The sequence below is a fragment of the Colletotrichum siamense genome (assembly GCF_013390195.1).
Source record: "Colletotrichum siamense strain Cg363 chromosome Unknown KSG_Cg363_contig04, whole genome shotgun sequence".
Taxonomy (NCBI): Eukaryota; Fungi; Ascomycota; class Sordariomycetes; order Glomerellales; family Glomerellaceae; genus Colletotrichum; species Colletotrichum siamense.
The window spans coordinates 3,288,008-3,311,766 of NW_023501017.1; the positions used below are offsets into that span (position 1 = coordinate 3,288,008).

The window sequence follows — 23,759 nt, forward strand, 5'->3', positions numbered from 1 at the left end:
TCACGCTTCGCTTAGAAAAACCACACCGCTTTCTCGATATCATACATCGGAGCTTCCGATAGTTCTCTGTTGATAGACTTCAGAGATCTTACGAGGAGGAAGAAAATATGATTTTAACGCTCCATGCTACGCTAAAGACTATCCCTGAATGATACTCAAACCGGTAATGGCTCAATTTAGTACACCTTCTTGGTGATCCTCACAAGGATTACACTCTCTGTCAACTTGCCGTCACAATCCATGAGATGAACGAAGCGGAATCCGCCCCTCAAACGGTCAAGTCTCACAGCCGCCCACGCAGCCAAGTCGTCCCGTCCGATCTCGTCGTCTCTAACGGTGAACCTCACAAATGTCAACTCCTCCACGACGCCTGGCACGCCCGTGAACTTGAGCTCTTCGCCCTTGAAATCGGGGTCGATGCCCTTGTTGGACTTGGTCTTGGCCTTGTACTCGCCCTCCTGCTCGTGGCCGTCGTTCTTGATGTGCGCGCCGGGCAGGCGTTCCTCGGGGGATTCGACGTGGATCTCGACCTTGACGTACGGCTTGAAGCCGGAGACCTTGGTGTCGCCAGGAGGAAGAGGAAGGTTTTGGGCAGCCAGGACGTCGATTTGGAGGTCCAGGGTCTTGTATGCGATCTGCGGCACGTCTTTTGCCGCGTCGGGGGCAGGTGGTGGTGAGCCGGCCTTGATACAGCGGTAGCCTGTTCTCTTCATCAGCACAATATCACACTACTAGAAAAGAGGAGACTCACCCTCGGGTTTCAAAACATAACCAGACGTGCCCGCGAACATGGCCTCATTGAGCATCATCCCCTCGTCCCAATTCTGCCAGTTGAGCGCAACAATCTGAATGCCCCTGCGCCAAAAGACAGGAGCGTCTAGGTTGGAGGACCCGATACGCAGGCCAGAAGGATAAGCCCTCATCAGGTAGTGCCTGTTGTGATGGAATAGAATTTCGGGCTGCTTCTCGTGGACCTCCATAACGCCCTTCTCCGACAGCGAGAAAATGTGCGTTGGCATCGACGCCTCAGGCTGCGTGAGTGACTTGAACGAGACACCCCGTGTGTAGATGCCCAGCCTGCTCAGCGCCTGAATTATCTTGGATTTTTTCTTGTTCGCGGCGGCAGCCTTCTGGTGAGGGGCTTCACCAGCTGCCGCGTCGTCACCCTCATCTGATTCCACAGCGTCACCCGTCGGCGGTGCGTACTTCACCTTTACCAAAATCTTGCCCTTTAGGTCCGCCGGTTGTGGCAGTTCTGCAGCGTCGACGTCAGGTGTCGGTATCAACATGTCCGTCCAGCAGTCCTGCATAATCTTCACCATGACCTCCTGTTGTTGTGCGCTACAGTGAACCTCCAGGCTGACAATCAGGGGCGTGTCCGACGCGACAAAGCCATAATCGCGAATGGTTTCGCAAACGTGGCGGAAGGGGACCTCCTTGGTGAGCGTGTATCCGTGGAATACTTGAGGCTCGATGCCGTATGGCCTAGGCGACGGCGTCTTCACCAACTCAACCTCCTGCCCTTCAGCGGGCGGGCTTGTCGTAGTCGTTGCATCCGTTCCCGGCTTCGTAGTCGTTGCGTCTGTTGCCGGCTTCGCGGTCGTTGCATCCGCTGCCGACTTCGTTGCGGTTGCCGCCGCCGCCGCCGCCGCAGGCGGGCTCGTGCCCTCCTTCTTCTCGATCCTCTCATCCATCTTCTTGCCCAGGGACGTCTTCTCAAGTCTGCTGGACAGCGAACTCGGCATCTTATCCTTGAGCCTCGACAGCCGGCTCTTCTTCACCTTGGTCCCAGCAGCAACCTCCTCATCGCTGCTGCTGACCGAGGTGCCATCCTCGTTGTCGGAATCGTCGCCGTCCCAGACGTCAATCTCGATGCATCGGCATCCTCTCAGCAATACGTTCTTGTAGGCATGCGTGCTCGATTCACTATACAGTTGGTTTCCGGTAAGATATGTGTTGTGGCTGGAACTGATGAAGTAGCTCGACAGGGGGTAGGTCAGGTCCGTCTCTACAGCAGGGCGTGTGATGGCGGAGTGAGAAGAGGTCATGTAGTCCAGGAAACCATTGAAATCCAGCTCCTTGTCCGAGACGCCCTCGATCGCCTTGAGATGCTCAAGGGCTTCCTCGTCGGCTTGGACGTTCTTGACAAACGATGCGATCTGCTCCTTGTGCCATTTCTGATCGTCCTTGCTGGCGTGGACATTGAAGATCTTGGTGAGGTGAGGCAGGATAGATTCGTTGAGTGACTTGACGGTGCGGTGATGTTCGCTGGCGCCGCCGCCTGCCTGGGGCGTGGAGGTGCCCGTTCCCGTCGGAGACACCGTTGGTTGGGTCGTGGTTGCGGTTGCGGTTGCTGCTGCTGCGTCCGCCATGGCTAGTGTCGATGTTGAAGGAGCAAAAAGAGGCGGTGAGGTTGGCGATGATGAGTGAAATATGTTGTAGGGTCTAGGGAGAGGACGGATATCGCAGGCAAGTGAGACGCCAGATGATGCAAGTAGGCTATGAGATACAGGACGCGTCTCGTATGCTGGTGTCAGTCAACCAGTAAGCGTGGTTGAGCCGCGTGGTCGACGTCAAAAAAGAGATCGTCTTGTTTTGTTTGAACCTGAGCCCGGTTTTTTTTTTTATAACATGTGGCAGTACGTCAACCCGCCAAGCAGCGATACGTGTGAGAAGAGGACAGAGGAATCTTGTTTCCCGACCCGCTCCTTTCGTAGTGCACAAATTGCAACCGAGCGACGATCCAGAAGGTGCTCAGCTGGGCAGCAAGGGTCACAGAGGGAAGGGTCGAAGCTGAGTGGTTCCTCATGTGAAGTGTCCCCCGGTGATGCTGCCCCCTCCCCTGAGCTGTCGGGGTCACGACGTGTGGTAATGGCGTCACAGGGTTCTGGCCTAGCCGATCTTTAGCGGTAACAGGCCCCCGGTCCAGCCCAGACCGCTGGGCTCTAGCTTCGTAGCTTCTCAGCTGGGCTCTGTCCTTTGGGGGCGATATTAATAGCGAATGGAAGCCCCTTATCGATAGCAACGACCTGGACACGATGGAACCCACGACCCCGCCAAACCCCTTCCTCTACCCCTCATTTTAGTGCCGGAATGTCGGTCTGGCATCCTTGCACCTGAAACCTCTGGTATCTCTCGGACCTGTGGTCGTCGTATGTGAAAGACGATTAGTTTTTTGGTGATAAGTTATTGTGATCACTATACAATAAGCATTTGACTCGTTCACTTTGGTCCGATGTTGAAATGGCGCCAAGGTCCCGGAACGGCTTCCCGAGCATGAACTTGCAAAGTACGAGGAACGGGCCGCACCCGCTGTGTGTGGGCCAAACTCATGCTCAACTCGCTATCATCCCGGCTCTCTCTTGTTCTCCATTTGATTTATTCATGTTCCCGGGATGCTATATCGAATGTCGTTTATTCGTAATGTATCGCTCATAAATGTCGTCAGGTCGTAAGGCGTGATAGTGACAGTATGTACATATCCATCCACCACAAGCCCCCTCGCCTCTGAATGTTAACATAATCGTACCAAGAAACTCACCCATTATTTCCATACTTCCTCCTCCTCTTTCCGACCCTCTTTCTCGTGGCCTTTCTGTGCATGTCCCTTTTTCTTCGCAGCTATTGCGCCGCCACCTCTCCTCTCACTTCTCTTACTGCTTCTGCTTCCTATTCACCAGTCAACTTCTCTCCCCAAAAAACTCCTCTCATGGCCGGATTGGCGATGTTACTGACGTCCACGTGTTGGCCTTGCTCATCGTCCGCTTCCTCATCATGGCCATGATGTCCGCCTCCATGTGCTCGATGTTCTTCTCCAGGTCGGCGTCCTCGACCGCAAACTTGCCTTCCCGCCGACGGTCGAACATGATCCATCCGACGACGATGACGACAGTCAGGGGTATCGTGATTGCAAAGTAGACCCAGAGCGATTTCGAGATGACGGGATCGGCGTCTTTGGCGAAATCAAAGAACGTCATGCTAAAGACCGAGGCCAGGAAGGTGCCCGGCAGGAACACCGCACCAAGCAGCGAGATCGTCTTCATCGCCGTGCTGTCCCTCTTGCTCGCGTGCGCCAGCCGCCTCTGCTCACCAGCCATCTGGAACTGAATCTTTGACTCTCGCTGGGAGAGCAAGTTGTACAACTGTCCCCGAGTCAGCACATCTTACCCGCTCTCCAGGGAGGCAGAACACATACCGCGCTTCGCTGGATATGGAGTCTCTCCAGCGTAGTCGCCTGGTAATTCTCGATGCCTTTTAACTTGATCTTGTAAAAGTCCAGCCGGGCGTTCATGCTACGGTGCAGCTTGTGCAGCTCTACCGTGAACTTTTCCATCGGCACTTTGTGCTTGAAAAGCGCCATCGCAGACTCGAGCTCCTTCACGACCTCCCGGTACGCCTGCGGCCGCTTCCACAAGACCTGGCTGTGGCACTCGACCAGGTCCCGGCTGATGGCGTCGACTTCGAGATATCCATCCTTGCTGACGTACCCCTCCTCGTCCTCGATCTCGTTGCGCATGCTGACGGCATGCTCCAGCCTGCGCAGCCAGTCTCGCGCATCGCGCTGCTTCTGGTCATTCTGCGACGACAGGTCGTGGGAGAGGATAATGACGGGGAGCAGCATCGGGTGGCCGACCTGCTTCGCGCAAAAGCTGAGGTGGCGGATCGCAGCCACAATGTCGGAGCTCGGGGTGCCCTTGACATAACCCGACGTGATGCCCGTCTTGAAACGGTGCGACAGCATGATCTCCCATCCTCGGGTTTTGCCCTTCTTTCGCACGTCGGACTTGCGAAAGATGATTTCTTGGGTTGAAAACGTCAGTGAAATATGCAATGAGGGCAAAAAAGAAAGAAAAAACTCACGAAGCGTCGGGTCGTCGTCTTCCTGGTCGTAGGCGGACCAGAAAAAGGGACCGACGACACTGGTCCCCTCAATCGCCCTGTAGGGCAGCCTCATGGCTCTTACCATGGACTCGTAAGCATCGGCCGTGAACGAGATTGTGTGAGGGGTGAAAGTGTCTTTGTGCTTGGCGTTCTTCTGAAGTCTGTTCCAAAGTCAGTCTCTCTTACCCCCAAGTCTCAATTGAGAGAGTTGCCAACACTAAACGAATGCCACTCATCAACTCGACTCCCTCCTTCACTTTCGGCGGCTCGAATGCACCCTGAAACAAACACAGCGTCAGCCCAACACAGCGCTCATCACGCGTTCCGGACAGTCTTGTAACTGGGCCCGGCATACTTACTCGTCGATACAGGAAGTTGTCAAACTCATCCATTGTCAGAGGATGCTCCTCGCACGAGTCGTAAAACGGATCCTGTTCAATTGGCTCAGTCTCAACACACACGATGTGTCTCCGGTCTCATCGTCAGATTTCTCCAGACTAGACAGCCTTGCTCTTACCGAATAATTGAGTATCTCAACATAGTGCGTCGCCTCGGTGACTTGGCGGCACTTGCTGACATGCTCGCGGAACATGTAGTCGTCCATCTTGAACCTTCGAATCCTCTCTCTCGATTGGCCGTTCAAAACAAACTCGCCAATCCCTCAAGAGACGAACAGAAAAGCCAATAAAACAAAACCACGGCTACGTCAAAGGAGTTAAGGGGAAAAGAGTTTTGTAGGTTCCTGCAGGTCGTTCATCATGGCTCCAGACGGACTCCTTTCATAAGCCGCGCCCAGCCCCGTGACTTTCCGCCATGTCTGCAGCACAAGCGGTCGGGGGAACGGGTCCAGTCCGGTCCATCATCCATGGATCCAATGCAATCTGCACCTCGAAGCCCCCCGGGCCCCTGCCAATTGGCCGGGAACACCACCCACAGCGCCCTCGCTCACTGGACGTCGCCCTTCCACAGCGGCCTCCGCAGGGGATTTCGGCGGGCTCCCAATGTCGCCTACGAAAAGCTTGTAGCGTCCCTCATGGACACCGTCCCGCTGCCCTGGCCACAATCCCCGCACTCCACCCTGTCACCGCCAGAACTAACCGTTGCTCCCTCTGCATTAATAGGCCCGGATAAGAACCCATTGGAGCTTGTTTGGACGCTTGGCTAACGGTTGCGTGGGGGTGTGTCCCCTCTCGTGCGGTGAATTGGAGCTGGGGCGTCGAGAATCCAACCCGGAGCACGAGAGAGACGCGCAAAGATGCAACTCAGCACGCACGTATCCCATGTCCGTCATCAGCGTGTGTTGCTTTGCGGTTAGTAACTTATGGTCACCAAATGCCGTGGCTAACCCATCTGGAGCTGTTCCTGCAGTGGTCTGATCCCGCAGCCCATGTAGTCAAAAGGTCTAGACCTCGTCCAAGTCCACCAAACACGACGTGGAAGATAATCGCTGTTAGGTATTGATGTATCCAAATAATACGGCGACGAGTCTCGTCTTGTTGCACTTTTCCATCTTCCAGGTCCTTTGAAGCCTCCAACCGACCCCCGTCATTGCTTTCCTATCCATTTTCCAAACCACCAACCAGGCGCCCAAAACAGTGCAGACATGATTTATGAGACCCCCAGCGTCTGCTAAGCGCCTTATACTCTTCGAGCGCTATTCGCAGACCGGAACATGCGTACACGTTCACATTACTAGGTCGAATTTGATCCAAGAGACATATTAGAAGTCGGTGAATAGATGGCCATATCTGAAACCTCACGTTAGCAGAACCCCGGACCGTTCGGGATAGAGAAACCCACTCGTCATGCCCGTTTGTGCCGTAGCGTTCGGGATCCTCAGGGTATCGGTCAAACTGGCTCGCGTCGCCCGCGCCGGCCTTGACCGGGGGCGTGTACGGCGCGTCAATGTCCTTGCGCGCGAGCCTGTCCCAGGTAACCTCGGTGAACCAAGGGTGGTTTTTCACATCGCCAGGACCGCCGTACAGGTTACCCAACCGCTTGGTGAGATCGGCCGTGATAAGCTTCTCCAACAAGTCCTGCGCGTCGGGGTTGATATAGGCCGGGTATTTCACCTTGCCCTTGAGGATGTTTTCGTAGATCTTCATTGGCGACCCGCTGTCCCAAAACGGTGTGTACCCGCACAACATCTCGTATATCAAAATACCAAGAGACCACCTATGCCAGGATCAGCATGTGAAAATGACTCTCCCCGCCGGCCACAAAAAAACAAAACAAAAAACTTACCAATCCACGGATTTCTTGTAGCCCTTGTTCGAGACAACTTCGGGAGCCAAGTAGTCTGGCGTACCGCAAAGCGTCCATGTCTTGTCTGGCACTCTCTTGGCGAAACCAAAATCTGTTATCTTAAGGTGTCCATGCCGGTCGAGCAGCAAGTTCTCGGGCTTGAGATCTCTATAGATGATGTTTCTCGAGTGCAGGTACTCGAGCGCTAATGTGACTTCGGCGGCGTAGAATTTCGCAACAGGGTTCGGGAATCGCTGAGAGATCGCATTAGCTCAGTCATGGATGACATGGTTTCTTTTAGAACTTCACATACCCCCGATTTTCTTAGCAGCGAGAAGAGTTCACCACCTTCGACAAAGTCCATCACCATGTAAAGGTTCTTGGAATCCTGAAACGTGCCCCATAACGTGATCAAGAATGGGTGCTTGACCTCGCCCAGCATGCGCCTCTCGTCGTTGGTATGTTCGACCTGCTTCATTTTGACGACCTGCGCCTTCTTCAACACCTTGACGGCATAGAAGCGCTGGTTGTGCTTGGATTGCACAAGGTGCACTCTTCCAAAGCTACCCGTTCCAAGCGTCCGCAAAATATCAAAGTCTTGCAGCGTGTATTTCCCCTTCGTCTGTCGGACCGCGTCTGCAGCTGCCTGCTGCTGTTGCTGCTGTTGCTGCTGCTGCATGCTTTGCTGCTGTTGAGGAGCGTGTAACATCGACTGCTGCTGCTGCTGTTGGAGGCGCGAGGGATCGGTACCGGGGCTGGGATTGGGTTGAGGGGCTTGCGGTTGCGCTAGGTATTGGCCGTTGTTGGCGGCACCGTCATGCTGGGGCGGGTTGATGAGGTTACTGATGCTCGGGAGGTTCTGCTGGTCGGCTTGGTTGTTGTTATTGTAGTGAGGCTGGTGGGGTGCCGATTGATTAGGCGGATGGACGGTGACGGGATACATCTGCTGGTGTTTTGCGGCCTCGAAAGAGGCCGAATCCTCCTGCTTCTGTCCCTGGCCGTTGGAGGACAGAGAGGAAAGAGTGGTCGAGATGGAACTGTCGAAGGGCTTCGAAGAGGTAGGCGTCACTGGGCTGGTGGGTAAGCTGGCGCCCTGAGAGTCTTGATTGCCCTCCCTCGTCCGTTTTTTCTTGAGAAAGCCGAGGGTAGGCATGTGGATGTCGGAGAGGTTAGAAGGGCTGCTTGCCCCTTGGAGAAACGGCGGAAATGCGCAGGCGCAGGTGTCGGGGCCCACGACGTTTGCAAGATGGGTATGGGGAAGGAACGGTCGCAAAGTGATTCGTCGATTCAAGGGACAGCCCGGTTGGGTTGTTGGGTGAGCAGCGGCGCGGGGGAGGGAAAAAGGGCCGCGGGCGTCAGTTGCGACTACTCAAGAGGGCAAGCCGGAAGCCGGGCTACGCTGGCAATATTGTCGTTAGGAACAATGAGGCCTAAGTCGGCGCATTCTTTGGCGGGAGGGAAGGGACAGATGGGAACGTACAGAGTTGCAAGTTTGCGAGAGTGCGGTATTACAAGAAGCGGCAGTCCAGGTCCGGCGGTAGTGGCAGTGGCAGCGGCAGCAACGCGCAGTCAAGGTAGGGAACCGGCCAGTTGGCAGTAATTGCAATTAGGGATTGCAACGGGAACGTAGGGCGGAGCAAGCGGGAGCTTCTATTTCTTGGAGGCTGGGCAGAAGAATGGTGTAAGTTTACGGTGCAGGTAGCAAATGTAACCAATGAGCAACAGGTTGCAAGGTCAAAGGGTTGGTTGATACACGGCACGCGGCTCCAGGAGCAAAGTAAATGTGAGCGTGAGAGCGCGACAACAAAGGAAGAGGGGAGATTCTGGGCAAGACGAAGCTAGGTAGGTAGGTGGAGGAGGGGGAAACGAACAGATGATGAATTGGTCGCCGTCTTTTGGGAGGGGGTCGGTCCTCTCAGTCTCTCTGGTATGGGGATGGATGCTTCGGCGGAATGAATGCAAGGACTGCAAGGTGGGATTCTGTCTTGGTTTCTTTTTTCTCTCTCAGTCGGAAGCGACAGATGGCTCGAATCGAATGACGAGGCAGCTCTCAGTGTGAGGCGTCAGATTCGGCTGTTGCGTCTGCGACTGCTGCGTCTGCGGATTCGTCTGGCGTCTGCTGGGATCTCTGGGCCGGGCCAACAGGAGCAACGGGATCTCTTCCCTCCTTCTGTATAGATGAAGGATGGTGGGCGGAGTAATTAAGGTAGGAGGCGCCGGGACGGTGACTGAGTCGTTGCGCGCACCGATAACTGGGGACAAGATGGGACCAAAGATTAAGTGACAGCTGTTGCCCTCAATTGATTGTATAGATGACACGGGGTCGATGGCGGCGAAGCTGAGTTGTTGAAGATGTCGAGAGCTGAAGTTGGTGCAGAAGGAGTCGAGAGGAGAGGAGGGGAAGAGAAAGAAAGAAAGCTTGACCAGTAGAAGGCGAGGGAGGTCGAGGCCGATGATGATGTAGGAAGTCGTGCTTTGGCTGCTTAAGGCGGCTGCGGGAGAGCTAGGGAAGGTGTGGTATTGTGTGAAAGGTACCGGAGGTGGTCGCTTCTGGCCGCGGAGGGAGTGAGGGAGGTGGTGGATAAGGTATGGATGGATGCTTGCTGTTGGCGCAGGGCGAGAGGGCGTGGCGGAAGAGGTACTTTGTAGCGGTGGTTCAGACTCGCGGGTCGACGCCCACGTTTAGACGGGAACGGCGTAGCCACCTTCCTAGCAGTCCCCAAGGTAGATACGACGAATACCTCGCCGTGGGTGCCTCTGGACAAAATGAGAAGCAAAAATGCCAATTGGACATGCCGAGGACGGTTGAATTGAGGTTGCCTTAATCTGATTTCTATGGTCGCGGGGACGGCCACCATCATGCCCACCCAGCACATTCATCCCACGGCTGCTTTCTGCTAGCTACCTACGTAAGGTAAGGTAGGTAGATACCTTAGGTCGGCAGGTACCTTTACGTGAGGTAGGTAGGTTAGCTGTGAGGTCGAGGTGGTGGTGACCAGCCAGCCCAGCAAAGGTGGGGTAGGGGCAGCCAAGTAACCTGACCTGAATCTCGACGGGTCACAGTTGCAGCGCCAGAGACATTTCCGACCTGCGTGACCTGGCCGGGCCCTCGATGATTGACTCGAACTTCATCTTGCCCCGGATATCAATTGCTGTTTTCTGCTACTCCTTCCAATGTGTGGGCTGCTTGCCTACACAACTCGTGTTTGATCAATGAATGCGCAAGCACTACACGTGAAGCACCGGCCAAGATGAGCTGCAAGACCATGACCATGACCCCTCATCGTGGAAGCACTGGGATTGGAAGGTCAGGTACCTTACCTCGCCTGAGGGACACAGCTGCCCTCGCCCACTCAGGTGCCCTGCTCCCCTAACTTACCTGAAAAGAAGTGGGAAGGAGACGTCAGGACATGGCTCCTGCACTTTCGCTGCTTGCTTGCACTTGCACTTTCACTGGCTCTTGCTTCCACCCGACGACCCCTCCTCAGCTCAGCTCACCCACCTCAGACCTCCACGAAAAGATACGTACCTGACTGCAACCTCGCCTCTAACCTCCCACCTCCTGTCACTTCAACCACCACCACCACTACCGCTACCAATCCTCCATCTGCGACCATCACGCTACGCCTAGAATGTCTTGGACGATACCCTTTCACGTTCCCGTCACTCGTCGTCCTCTTCCCATCCGCACTTGTCAGCGATCGTCCACCACCCCCCCCCCCCCCCATTGAGCCCCTCATTCCATCGATGATGGCCCATTCTTGCAAAGTCTCGCCATTCTCGCCGCGCCGCTACCGTCTTGCTCTACCGAAACCTTAACCAACCTGAGCTCTGAGCTGTCCGCAAGCTTGTGCAAGCAAATCAAGTATTTGACCCTCCCCGCAGATTGCAGTCCTGTCTCCCAGCCACTGCTTCCCAGTGAGACATAATGAGACGCTCGCCCTTCCCAACAGCAAGCAACAAGACGCCCGCGGAGACAGGAGGTATCAGAATTCCACACCCAAACAGGACGCTTTCTTCTCCTCCCGGCCCTCCCTGCTGACAGTCCAGTCCCGGAAACCCGGATCGACCACCAAGTCTCCCCAGTAATAAGCAGACCAAAAAACAATTCGTCCGATGGTCCCTGGCAGTTGCCGGCCAACGCAGCTGGAGATTCCCGAGACTGACAAGCGCCGCCGGGAACGGCTGTCATCCGGGCACCGATTCCTCACTTCCCCCCCGTCTCGATCCTGATTCCGCCGTAACCTCTTGACTGCAAGCAGTACGTTGAAACCGGGGTCATTGTCTGGTTCCAAGATCCCAACAAGCCGATCCCAGCAATGAGGAACCAAGGATCCGAACACACCGCGGCCCTGCCCTGACTATCTCGGTTGTCGCCTGTCCAGTCTTTCTTTGGACGTGCCGAGAGAGACTGGCTGTGGCCGATATGTGTGGCGGGAGCTTCCCACCGGCATGAGCCACATAACAGTGTCCTATCAGGATAACCATAAGCCGAAGCCACCCCATCATCCCGTCTACAAAAGCCTTCCTGCGTTGCAGCATCTCGGGATTGCTTCGAGCGTCTTGCTCGTAGCGCTTTGGCCGTCGGCATTCTTGCTATAAACGCTGAGAATCATCGGCATACCGATCTATAACCGATACCAAAGTGTCCTGCCCGTGAAAGTGAAAATCGAAAGAACAGACGATCCTTCCCGGCCATCCCAATTCATCCGACCAGTCCTGCATTGCACCGACATTGCGTCTTTGGACCGTACAAATTTTAAACCTGCCAAGTAGCCGTGCCAGAGAGGTTGTCATCCCGTAACTTTTGCCAGTTTCCCTCTAGCCTCGAAGCGTATCTACCAAAATCAACAAGTCATCATGTTTTCAAGATTCGGATCTGGAACCAATCTCGGGCGGATTACCGACGGCCGAGCGAGCGAAAAGACCGCCGCATACCTCAGCCACCCAATCGTAAAGTTGCTGGCATTGAACTTTTGCGACGACGTACTTGCCTTCTCCCACTTACTGAAGAACGCACACACAGACACACATCTCCCTGACAACCATCGTATAAATACACTTGATTCATCTCAGACTGAGTATCGTAAGAAACATGAGTGAGCGAAGGGGGTTTTGTTAGAAAAACACAGCCTTGAATCTCGTTTTTTGGTTTGTTTGACCTGCCCATGCAATGTGTGAGTGTCGTTGGTATGTACGGTCATCTCTCCTAATCCAAACAAACTCGCCGCCCCCCCTCCCTTTTCGTCCGTCTTTTTTTCCATCATTCTGTTGCCCCCGGATACAACCTCTTGACTTCAGAAAAAAATAAATAAACTTCCAAACCCATCATCATCACAACTCTCCTGCTTTAAAAGCGGTGTCTCTTGTCGTTCTTCGCCCTCCAGGCAGTGTAGCCAACGTAGCCACCGCCGACGAGACCGAAAAAGAGGAAGACCTTGAGGAAGAACCACGTCCAGCTGCCGCCCTCCTTGGGCTGCTTGACAGATCCGGAGCCCTTCTTACCCTTGCCGCTGCCCGGCGTCGTCTTGCTGGACCCCTTACCCGTCTGCGTCGTGTAGAGGTTCTTGGCCTGGATCGAGATGATGTCGTGGTTGTCGCTCAGCTCGCCCGTCTCGGCGCTGAAGCCGAGGTACGCGATCTGCGGGATGGCGGGCGGGCTCTCCGTCTCGAAGCACAGCGTCCAGTCGCCCTCGGACTTGTACTGCAGCTCGAGCTTGAGCTGCTTGTCCTGGAAGTACGTCACCTTGGCCTTGGTCGGCACGCTGGCATGGCGGATGCCGCGCGCCGAGCAGCCCGCGAGCTCCGTGCCCTTGCCGTCGTTGTCCTTGTCGTAGGCCGTCTTACCGTCGCCGTACATGGCCATGACATAGGGGAACACGGTGCCGGGGCGGTTGTTCTTGTACGTGTCGAAGAAGATACCGAGACCCTCAAAGTTATCCGGGCTGCCGAAGACAGTGCCCTGGGTGCCGCGAGACTTGGTCACCCACATGGCGAAGCCGTCGCCGTAGAGCTGGTTCTTGCCGTGAATCTTGAACTCGACTTCAATCTCCCAGTTGGTCGCGGTCAGAGGCACTCTGCTAAAGAGCCAGCCCGTTTGCGACGGACGGTCGGACGTTAAGCGGATGTAGCTGTGGTAACCCCTTTGTTTAGCCTCTCTTTCTCTTGTTTGTTTCCTTTCTCCCCCTTTTCCTTTTCCTTTTGTTATGGGCGGGATGCGACATACGAGTCTGTTCGAATAATAGTGTCTCCTCCAAAGTCGTACCATCTACTCGCCATGTCGGAATCGAGGTACGGCTACATTGTGAAGAGAGGTCTTAGTATATCGCAGGTCAGGGGGGAGACACGTGGATGCGGGAATCGCGAACCTGGTTCAGGGAGTGCGTTCGGAGCTGCAACACCAAAAGTCAGTTCTCGTCATCTTCTGCAACTTTGGGCAAGTTGCGCAATTGATGCGCTCGGAAGTAGACAACTTACCGCGATGCTCTTAACCTCGCCATCGTCCGCCTTCGCGGCACCCCAGGCCATTGCGGCCAGCCACAGGGCCGACACGGATGGCTTGAACCACATGATGAGGAAGGTGCCGAGTCAGAACAGAAGGAAGAAACCGGGGGGAGGAAGGGAAAAGAGAGAAACTGTCGTCGCGCACGCGTAGAAACAGAAAGGAGGGCCGCCGGGTTGAGGGTGGGAGGTGAAGTAGCCGCGAGGTCGGTCCAGCGACGAAAAGACGTCGTTCGGCACACGAATGGTGGTGGTGGGTTTTGCTCGTGTGTTCTTCCCAGCCGTTAGCTGTCCTCTTTTTTTGGCCGATGGATCCTGATTCCTGGGGTCAGCACGTTTTGGAGAGCTACTACCCCTGTCTGAAGGCACTAAGGAAGATTCCAGGGGGGAAGGTGCCTCCCAAGAGTGACCTTCGCAACCACCAACAGCAGTACACTCTAGCTGCTAATTGGCGGGTCGGGCGGTCTTCAGGAGCCCCCTGTCTTCCAATAAGTGAGTTTGTGGCTGAGGCCTAGAGCCTCAGGTGCTTCGAGTGGTGCCTCAGCCACAACAGCCTCGCCTCGATCGCAAACCTTCCGACTTTTTTGTAGTGCCAATGCCGTTCAGCCCAGCGCATTCGTCATAGCAAAAGAATTTCGCCAATTCCAACCACCACCAACCGTCGCAATGGATTCCACCTCGGTCAAGCAGGCTGTCATGAAGCAGGTCCTCCAGGAGGCCAACCTGGCGAACGCTCGCGTTCTCATCGACGTGAGTGGAACCCTTGAAATGGACGTCAACGACAAATTAAATACTGACGGGTAATGTCTCCAACAGAAGCTCCAAGAGAACTGTTTTGAGAAGTGCGTCCCCAAGCCTGGCACCTCCCTGTCTAGCGGCGAGACTACATGCATGACCCAATGCATGGAGAAGTACATGGCGGCATGGAACCAGGTCAACACTGCGTACATCAACAGGATAAAGCAGGAGTCCGGCAACCAGTCTCTGCTGTGATCCAGCCACAAATAAATCAGCAGGAGTAAAAGGAAGGGCTGGATGTTTATGAATGTACTATCACTATACGACCATGAATCGCAAAGGAGGGCATCAACAAGCCCAAGGGAAGCATCAGCTTGGGGCGTATATAAGGGCAAAAATCTTGCATGAAGGATGTTCCATCAAAGGCTCTGCATCAAGGCTAGGTACGCCGTGTACAACAGAGGCAATAGAAAGGAAGAAGCATGGTCCACTCTCATAGCCTGTTTTCCCGAAAATATAAAGGGAAACAAGAGAAAGCTTTGTTCTCGGGGGGTATCTTTGATCTTGGTCGCTGGACATCTACTGCTCCGCCAGCCCCTTCGCCTTCGCCTCCTCCGCCTCCCGCTTTCTCGCAAGGTAACGCTCCCTTGCGCTTGAAATCTCCCCGTCCGTCTTCCTCGTCTTCGTGGCCCTCTCCACCTTTTCCTTCTCCTTCTCCTCTTCCTCCCGTGACCTCTTGAGCGCCGCCTCCAACTGCGCCTCCATCATCCGCGTCTGCCGCTCGCGCATCGCGCCCTTGCCCCCGGAGCCGACGAAGCCCGACCCGCTGCCGCGATCCGGTCTGGCTTCCCGCGGTCGCGCCGCCTCCTGTCTGACCTGTGCCTCCTTCTTCGCGCCGACGTTGAGGCCGCCCCTGAGCAGCTGCCGCTTGTCCACGACCTGCCCCTCCTCGTTGACGGCAACCGAGCCGCCCTTCTCGTTGATCTCTCGCGCCATGTCGGCCTCGGTCTTCTCCTTCGGCCCATCCTCCCCCTGCTTCTCAGCCCCGGCAGGACCGGCCTTGGCCTTCTCCTCCGCAGCCTTGAGGACCTCGGCATGCCTCTCCTCGCCCTTGTTCAGCATGTTCTTGTAGAACGCGCTCATGCCCCCCGTCTTGTTCTTCTTCGCCTCCTCCTCCTCTCGCCTTTTCTCCTCCTCCTCAATCCGCCTGTTCTCCTCCTGCTGCTTCTTATACGCCTCCGTGACGAACTTCTCCTTGTCGGCGTACTCCTCCCCCTCCGCCTCGCGCTCCCTCGCAATCTTCTTCTCCTCCGCAATCAGCGCATCCCGCTTCCGCACCGACGCCGCCGCCAGCAGGCTGCTCATGTACTTGGGCTTCCTCTCCACGTCCTCCTTCGTCTCCTTCTTCGCCGGCTTGAACGAATCGTACACCCCGTCGTAGTCGTACACGCTGGGGTCCAGCTCCTCCGCCTTCTCGGCGTGTTTGCGGGACGCGAGGCTGCTCGAGAGGTCGCCAAACATTGCGCTTTCCTGTTTCTTCGCTTTCCCTTCAGGAGGATGCGCCGGCGGTAAGGGATTCTTCGTCTTGGATTTTCTGCCGTTTTCTGATCTCGAGGTTGAGGATGGAAGGTCGAAGCCGCCTAGCTCGTCGAGCGTCTCGACTTTGTTCGCTTTAGTTGTTGCATCGTCGTCTGAGTCGTCGCCGCCGCCGAATGCTGTTTTCCGTTTTGGCGGCGCCGACTTAGACGCGCCAGGCTTTTTGGAGAGGTTCAGTCCGAATGATAGTCCTGGTTTGCTCATTTTGGCGGTCGTTGTTGAGGACGCAAATTCGAGGTTACCTTACGGAGGCGCGTCTGAGGTAAGGCAATTCCCATTGCGCCGTGCACGGTCCATTCGCGACCCACTCCTGCAGCAGGCCGTTCACCCCAGCACCGAACTGCATCCGGAGCGGACCCGGCTGGCCATGCCGATTTATATCATCTGAAGCATATGAGAGTAGGCGTGTGTTCATCGATCGACATTGCAGATGGGAATTGGCTGTTGGTTGTATAGTTCGTTGCAAGAGTCTATGAAAAGTAAATCTATCTCGTACACGTGCGGCGGTCTCGCCGCTATTACAACATGTCTATACAAGGAAGTGCGCGAGACTGGTCAAACTTCCGTCTCATCCTCTGGCGCGGGAACTCAAGCCGAAACTCCTAGCAATATGTTCTCCCCAGCTCTTGGTGGAGACTCGAATTCGATGAATGATGATCCAAAAGAACAAAAGGAAAAGGATGGCTCCAGGCAACCCCTAGAGACGATTACAGTCTTACGCGGCCTTCTCCGCCAAACCATCGGCGAATGTCTGACTCGACACCACCACCGTTGTTGCTGCTGCCTGGTTCGTCGTCATCGCCACCCATCCATTTGGGCTTCTTGATGTCCTGGAACCATTGCGGGGCCTCGAACGTGTCAATCGTGTTCTTCATGCGGTGACCGAGAGACTCAAAGAAGTTTTCGTCTTCGGGCTCCTCGTCCCGGTACGGTCTTGTGCGAGACGCTTGTCCAGGCTGGCGATCATGCGTGGCTCGAACAGGCGACCTCGCTGGAGACGCTGCCGCGCCAGTGCGTGCCCCTGGGATGGTCAAAACAGGTGCGGACCTTCCGCCAACTTCAAGCCGTGCAAAAGCTTCCTCTCGTCGTCGCAAGGCAGAGTTACCGCCTAGTTCACGCTCGATCAAGTCTCTGCCCTCTCTCCAAGACCCGGTTCCAAACACCCTGCCATCGCCCTCATCATCATCCATGAAGTCCCCGCCGAACCCGAACATGCGCTTAATCTTGCCATACAGGCCGAAAAGAGTGGCAGCAACGGGGACGAGAACGAAGATGGGGAACAGGTAGTCGGCCCAGCGACCCATGGGGGTGAAGTCGATGAGTTGACCGAGGAACCCGTAAAACCGTGTCTTTGAGTAAATGGATTCAGACAAGAATGTCATGAAGTTGTAGGACAGAGGGACGCTCAGCTTGGCGACCTGGCCAGCGTACCAGAAAGCCGATTCGTAAGCCGTATTGCGTCGGACGAGAGCACGTCCTCGCCACGTCTTCACCTCGGTCATGGTGGTAAAGGTAGCTGCGCACATGTACAGAAGCCAGAGCACCGAAATAACTTGACCGGCGAAACCGACCTGGCCCTTTTCGCCGACCCAATGGTGAACAACTGTAAGGCGGATGACGGACAGCTGAGGGAATGCAGCCTTAATCACCTCAGACCAAACGATCAAGGCCGAGGCCACCGCCAGAAATGCTCCGAGAAAGATGGCGCCGTACGGTTCGCAGTGATAGTAGTACAGGTATCGGGTATATGGTGTATGTACGGTGAAGCGGTCCCAGAATCCCGCGTGGGGTGACGGCGCACCGAACTCGAGCTTCTTGGAGGCTGCAGAGTCGAGAATAGCTTGTGTCTCTGCGGCTTCCTTCAAAAGATCGTTCCATTCGTTCACGTAGCGGGACCGCGCATGTCGAGCCCGCATCAATTTCCTAGACAAATCCGCCATGAACTTTTCCGTAATGACAGTCGGCAGAGAACGGCTCTCGACAGCCACGCCCATCGTCGACCTGGGATGCGACTCTGGAAGGTTGGCGCTCTCGACGAGCTCGTCGATCCATTCGCTGAACTTGACGGCGCTTCCTGTCTTTCTGCGGCCCAGTTCTGACACCTGCAACTCGACGTCCTCCAGGTTCAGTAGGGAGTCCTCCATCTTCTCAAACAACTTCGGGGCCCGTATCTGTAATCTCCGCAGTCGCCCACTGATAGACGAGTATCGAAAAAGCCGCCGGGGTATCGAAACAAGGCCGTGACCCATTAGGTATATCGCAAAAACCAAGCCGTAAAAGTATGCAAGCGCCATGAAAGAGGTCTTGAGTGTCGTAATGCTAGGTTGGTATCTAATGAAGAGGTACGCAAGGCCGACACCAGCCGTGCCGAGAACCATGACGTGGTACTGCGCATTCTGTCGGAGTGAATACTTGAGGCTATCTTGCGGTTCGCGGTATCCAGAGTCGGAGTACTCGCCCAGGATGGGAAGAATAAACCTATCGCAAAAAGCGTCAGTACATGGCACAAACACAACAAAGTGGCAAAACTCCATACCATGTCAACGCGAACGTCAGCCAGTAAGTGATCCTCCACGAAACCAACAGCATGCGCTGGGGAAGCCAGACGCCGCGGGTTGCCTCATCGTCGGTTCTCGCGCTCGAAGCCAGGTCGATTGGGACTAACAAAACCATGCATGCGGGCAGCCATAATGCGAAAAAGATGGGCACTAGATAGAATGCTGGTGTGGTTCGTAGAGGCAGGTAGTGGCGCAGAATGAATAGGACGATGACTGAGATGGAAAGCAGCGCAAGAAAGGCAAAGATTTCAGAGGGCACTGGCGACGATGCGCTCACGATATGTAACATGTTGTCGGCAATGTCAGGGGCGTGTCCATGGGGTGCGGTGCGGTGCTCGTTTCGACCTGTAGATGCTGTAATGCTCTTTAGTTCGTGATCATCGGGAGCTGGGGCTGGAAGAGTCGGCGTTGGTGAGCTTTGGCGGACGGACGAAAAGTTCGCAACGCGCAATGGAAGAAGGAGGGCGGGAGGTGTGCCGTAGAAAAGTGAGGTACACCTTTGCAGGCTCCCGGATACCAAGGAGCGCCCTCAGCAAAGTGTTTTGGCAGGGACAACCACACAACTGCTGCGCGAACAGGGTCATGTGCACGGGCCCGGAGTGTTGGAAGGTCCGCAAGCAAACAGCAAGGTGCCTTATCTTGAGGGCGGTTTACGTCATCTGCACGGCACTCTCTTGAATCCACCAGGCAATGCATGCTCCGTTTTAATTGATGAAGACTTGCGAGGCCCAATTTTGGCTCCCGACGGGTCCGCTTTTTGCCTCTTGAAGTTGGACAGCCCGTTCTGGTCCAGTCCAGATCAGGTTCCCATCCCCTGTCCCTGGTGGTGGTGGTTGAACTCGCACACGAGGTTGATTGATTGATCTCCAAAGTTTCTCTCACACATTCCCCGGCCTTTCCTGGATCCAGTATTGTCTTGGCCTAGACCTGAGCCATGCTGCAACCGTTGCGTCGGGCCCTTGACACCATCGCATTTGCATCATGCATCTGAGGTCAATCAGCCCTGTTTTATGCACGGCGTTTGGTTGTCTACACTCAAGTCCTGGGCCGCATCATCAGACGCAGTGTTCCAACCCAATCTCATGTTAGTTTCTTGAACTTGGTGTTCAAGACTTCCTGGCATATGAATTGATAGCAAAGAGATATACATGTCCGGCCATATTGTATCCAAAAGAATGATGGATTAATATTAAGAAATAGTACAAGGAGTGGCCACTATCGCTTGGTGCCAACTGTCTATGCCACAGATATGTCTGCCAAAATAACTCCATCTATAGATCCCATTTTCATGCTTCAAAACTCATCATCAAGCAAGGTCGTCGATTTAGAAAGTGAACTTCATCAACGCCGGGTTGAGGAGAACCGGCAACGCAAAGTGCGAAACGATAGTGACGCACATCGGGTAAATGGTCGCAAAGTATCTGATCTGCCACTCGTGTGGGAAAACGTAGTAGCCACAAATGACCAGGGCCGTGGCGCCAAAGCAGAACACAAAAGTACCCGCAAAGCTCTTGATAATTTTCGGAATCTCCTCGAGGAAGTTGCAGTTCTCCACCTCCTTCGATGTTGCACCCCATTGGATGTCAATCTCGAAAAAATGGCAAAGCAGTGCCTTGGAGACGTGAAGAGAAATACCACCAAGGAAGATCGTGAAAATCGGCATCCACTTGAAGTTTTCCCACACTAAGGATATGATTAGCATGTAGGATTCCCAGGGAGAGGGGGGAGAGCTTACGAGCTGATAGAAGAGATCTCTCGCCTAGTCTGTAGCGAAGTATAGCCAGGGAGAGGTTGCCGACAAGGGGAAAAACAACAATGATCGATATGTAGATGGCAAATGAATCAAGGTAGTACTTGTCATAGTGTCCCCAATACCATCCCGTCACAAAGTAGTTCAGAATGGTCAGAGGCCATGAGGCTCCGATGGCGTAGTAGGTGCCGATGTAACCTAGGATAGTCATCTTCCGGGGGAAAGCAATGTTGGAGAAGATGAACTTCTTGAAGAGGGGAGTGAAGGGTCCGCGGGTGATCCATAATCGCAAAGGATGGAATAGCAGTTCGTTGCAGCCGTACGCATACTTTTCCCAGCGTGCCAACTCATCGTAGACGGTCAAGGACACGCCCTCCTTGAAGCCATCCCCAGTATAGGCACCGTACCGAATAGAGTATCCGGCTGTCTGGAGACGCAAGGCCATGTCAAAATCCTCAGACACGTGCGATTCGGACCAGAACTTCTCGTATCCATCGTCCTCGTCGAAGTACGAGGCGGCATCCTGAAGAGCAGACCAGCGCAGGACAGCGTTGTGGCCAACGAAAGGTGAGATGTCACCATTGGCGACGGCGAATGTGATCGCGGTGTAAATCATTTCCGTGAACCAGGTGACAGCCTGCTCGAAGAAGGAGTCCGAAACGTTCATGACTCCGGAGGTGTATTGGATGATGGCGACCTCGGGGGATGCGTCCATCTCACTGACGGCGTCAAGCAGGCAGTCTCGTGGAACACGCGTGTCGGAGTCGATGAGCAGGATGTAGTCACCAATTCGAATATTGCCGTCGGCCCAAGTGCGACCCTCAGATTCCTCAAGGACTTGGGTGAGAGCCTCAGCGTAGACTTGGTCCTCGCTCTCTTGGCCCCATTTGTTTCCGCGCTCAATCTCCATGAGTTTCTCCTCCACCTTGATGCTTGTCATGAGTGCATAGTTCATGTTCGAAGCCTTCTTGAAACGACCCTTGCGGAGGAAAGGAGCCTCGCCGGGGTTCTCGGGGTTGGGGTTATGACCAGGACGGGAGACCCATCCCATGTTGTGCTCCTCATAGAAGTCTCTGCGAGCCTGAGCCTCCTCTTCGTCGATGAGCTGCATACCGTCATCATTGACCAAAATGTTTGCGGTGCCGCCCTGCATCTCGTACGTCGAGATAGCAGCCTTGAGAGAAATGACGGTAGGCTTGATGACGGCGTTAAGGCCCTCTTTGTAAACAGGCATCTGGATTGTAACATGGGGTAGCTCGCCTGATTGGGGACTCATTCGACGAGGTGGTTTGCCGGAGAAGTTCTTGGAGTTCTGGCTGACACCAGAGATAGGGCCAAACATCTGGAAAATGTTTCCAGAGATTGACATGAAGAAGAATAGGGAGATGAAGAGCACGGCTGGCCCAACAGCAAGCAGAGCTAGGCGAGTATAGTTGTTGTCGACTGCAATCTCCAATGCAAGAGCTCGGTAACCAAGACCCAAGCAAGTAATCGAGAGAGCCAGGGCGAGAGCGACTATCATGGAACTGGTGATTCTGGAAGGCCGAACCTCGGCTTTGAGTGCCTCCTCAAGGGCGGCTGGTGATAATTCCTGAATGTTGATGTCGACTGCTTTCTCGTTTTTCGGCTCATCTTCTTCCTCGCCATCGTCAGTCTTCCAAATCATGGAAATGATCATCTTCTCGATGCTCTCTGGTCGAGAAAAGATTCTGTTGGCATCATCGTCCCATACGACCAGCAGAGGCGGGTCGAGTACGAAAGCCGCATACTGATGCTTCTGACATCTAGGCAAGTCGGTCATCCTTGGAAGGACCTGCAGTTGCAACCCTCCTTCCAGGGCAACGGAGTCCTTGGGCTCCCTGCTGTTCAGAAGGCCTTGTATGATGGACTGGATGACAGGAGTGTTCACTGTCATGGCACACTATTCCATGTCAGTTCTGACATTATGTAATTGGGGTCATTTTTCCGACTTACGCTGACGTTGAGCTGGCCAACCATGTCAAAAAACCCATAGGGCACAGTCTGCATCTGAGGAGGGGCGCAGACAAAGTCATTTCGACCCTTCTTGAGGACGATACCCTCGCCCAGGTTCCATGCCGATGCGTAACCCTTTCTCAGCTGTTCCTGGTACATACCGTGCACCGTCACATCAGCTCTGAGATCGATAATACTGCTCGCATGCTTGTCTCTCATGCCAGCAGTGAGAGCCAAGCTCACGGTGGACTGCCTCGCGGATGTCCTAGTGCTCTGGCTCCGATACGGCCCCGGCTTCTCGGATGACTGCGTCGCATTCGACGGCATAGGGAGAGTGTTACCCGAAGACTGTTGTCGGTGCTGTGGTGTTGACGGAGTCGGCTTCGATTGCCTTGTAGATTTGTTGGACTCGGAGCCTGCCGCCCGGGCAGGCGTGAGGTACGACTTGAAAGCATGCATCTCGTGATAGTCTTTGAAACGAACGAACCAAAGCTGGTCAAACCACTTCCAGCGTCTGGATAAAGAAAGAGTGACGCAGACACCGTAAGTGAGTGGATGGTGGAGAGGAAGGCTCAGTCGTCCAGGGGATGGGAAGGAGGAGAGAGATATTTGAGAAGGCCTCACTGCATAGTATTCTCAAGTGGGCAAGGTCAGCAAGTAAGTCCAGGACAAAGGTTAGCCTAAGCCGCATGCACGGGGGCACCGGTAGCTGAGCAATATTGCATGGCCTGGCCGGCAACGCCATCGCGACAACCACAACAGCTATGGGGCGGCGGCAACGAGAGGCCATGCTCGAGTTGGGTCTGGAGGGGAACAAACAACGGCTGGACTCGAAAGCCACGGTGTGAAGGTGGGTTCCGCCGGTCTAAGTCACCCGCGCCAGACGGACTATCATGTTAGCTGAGAATTGATGACAAGCGGCATCGAGTGGCTCCGTACATGAGAAGCTGGCGCCACCCGTGCGCTGCATGGAAGACGGGTAAGCAAGCACAAAGACGGTAGGGACATCCGCCCATCGTGAGGTAGTAGCGTGGCTCGAGACGACAAAGCAGGCCGAGTCCTTGTCGCGTAAAAGCTGCCTGCCCAAGCGCCGCCGAGCCAAGCCGTTAGACTGAGAAGAGACATTGCACCCCTGTGAAGCCAGACTCGCTCTAGTCTATCGGCATCCCCTGCCTAGGCTCAGCACAGCATGCAGCCGTCATGAAATGGCCAAGGCGGGATAGCCAACAATATCCGCAGAGATGGTGGGAGGACGTGGGATGTAGATAGATAGCCCAGTTTCTGCCAGTACGCGGTATCGGGAAAGAAGCAGACCGACCGTCTTGGTGGGAATGCCCGATTGCCTCGCCGAGATCTCCCCGGAAGGAGCCATCTCTCCTTCGAGAGTCCGTTTCGTTGATCAATGCTGCTCAGAAGGGGGAACAGAGTAATCAGGAACAGAATCGTGGTTCCTGGTGCATCTAGCTCAGGAACGTCGAAGGCCGCCTTGACTTGGCGCCCTCCTAGTTGACGACGAA

General features: G+C 54.9%; 8 protein-coding genes across 8 annotated transcripts; 1 reads left to right on the forward strand and 7 right to left on the reverse strand.

Moving 5' to 3' along the window:
* Window positions 1-176: 176 nt before the first annotated feature.
* On the reverse strand, window positions 177-2,372 carry CGCS363_v006788 (1-phosphatidylinositol 4,5-bisphosphate phosphodiesterase 1; the record flags this gene model as incomplete). The annotated part of the gene is made up of 2 exons (XM_036638637.1): window positions 177-700; window positions 752-2,372. 2 exons carry the CDS (start codon window positions 2,370-2,372, stop codon window positions 177-179), a joined length of 2,145 nt encoding a protein of 714 aa, XP_036495303.1.
* Window positions 2,373-3,653: 1,281 nt separating this feature from the next.
* CGCS363_v006789 (uncharacterized protein) lies at window positions 3,654-5,485 on the reverse strand (the record flags this gene model as incomplete). The annotated part of the gene is made up of 7 exons (XM_036638638.1): window positions 3,654-3,669; window positions 3,736-4,142; window positions 4,196-4,800; window positions 4,861-5,042; window positions 5,098-5,159; window positions 5,241-5,312; window positions 5,399-5,485. The coding sequence occupies 7 exons, from the start codon at window positions 5,483-5,485 to the stop codon at window positions 3,654-3,656; spliced, it is 1,431 nt and encodes a 476-aa protein (XP_036495302.1).
* A 1,116-nt stretch (window positions 5,486-6,601) lies between these two features.
* On the reverse strand, window positions 6,602-8,278 carry TPK2 (cAMP-dependent protein kinase type 2; the record flags this gene model as incomplete). Its single annotated transcript, XM_036638639.1, has 4 exons — window positions 6,602-6,629; window positions 6,682-7,056; window positions 7,126-7,379; window positions 7,439-8,278. 4 exons carry the CDS (start codon window positions 8,276-8,278, stop codon window positions 6,602-6,604), a joined length of 1,497 nt encoding a protein of 498 aa, XP_036496198.1.
* Window positions 8,279-12,475: 4,197 nt separating this feature from the next.
* On the reverse strand, window positions 12,476-13,653 carry CGCS363_v006791 (L-type lectin-like domain-containing protein; the record flags this gene model as incomplete). Its single annotated transcript, XM_036638640.1, has 4 exons — window positions 12,476-13,268; window positions 13,352-13,422; window positions 13,494-13,517; window positions 13,603-13,653. The coding sequence occupies 4 exons, from the start codon at window positions 13,651-13,653 to the stop codon at window positions 12,476-12,478; spliced, it is 939 nt and encodes a 312-aa protein (XP_036496199.1).
* Window positions 13,654-14,292: 639 nt separating this feature from the next.
* TIM13 (Mitochondrial import inner membrane translocase subunit TIM13) lies at window positions 14,293-14,619 on the forward strand (the record flags this gene model as incomplete). The annotated part of the gene is made up of 2 exons (XM_036638641.1): window positions 14,293-14,376; window positions 14,443-14,619. The coding sequence occupies 2 exons, from the start codon at window positions 14,293-14,295 to the stop codon at window positions 14,617-14,619; spliced, it is 261 nt and encodes an 86-aa protein (XP_036496200.1).
* Window positions 14,620-14,943: 324 nt separating this feature from the next.
* CGCS363_v006793 (Nuclear speckle splicing regulatory protein 1-like protein) lies at window positions 14,944-16,164 on the reverse strand (the record flags this gene model as incomplete). The annotated part of the gene is made up of 1 exon (XM_036638642.1): window positions 14,944-16,164. The coding sequence occupies one exon, from the start codon at window positions 16,162-16,164 to the stop codon at window positions 14,944-14,946; it is 1,221 nt and encodes a 406-aa protein (XP_036496201.1).
* Window positions 16,165-16,667: 503 nt separating this feature from the next.
* On the reverse strand, window positions 16,668-18,807 carry CGCS363_v006794 (LIMR family protein; the record flags this gene model as incomplete). Its single annotated transcript, XM_036638643.1, has 2 exons — window positions 16,668-18,438; window positions 18,497-18,807. 2 exons carry the CDS (start codon window positions 18,805-18,807, stop codon window positions 16,668-16,670), a joined length of 2,082 nt encoding a protein of 693 aa, XP_036496194.1.
* Window positions 18,808-19,842: 1,035 nt separating this feature from the next.
* opgH (Glucans biosynthesis glucosyltransferase H) lies at window positions 19,843-22,701 on the reverse strand (the record flags this gene model as incomplete). Its single annotated transcript, XM_036638644.1, has 3 exons — window positions 19,843-20,201; window positions 20,254-22,189; window positions 22,243-22,701. 3 exons carry the CDS (start codon window positions 22,699-22,701, stop codon window positions 19,843-19,845), a joined length of 2,754 nt encoding a protein of 917 aa, XP_036496195.1.
* Between the last annotated feature and the right edge of the window lie 1,058 nt (window positions 22,702-23,759).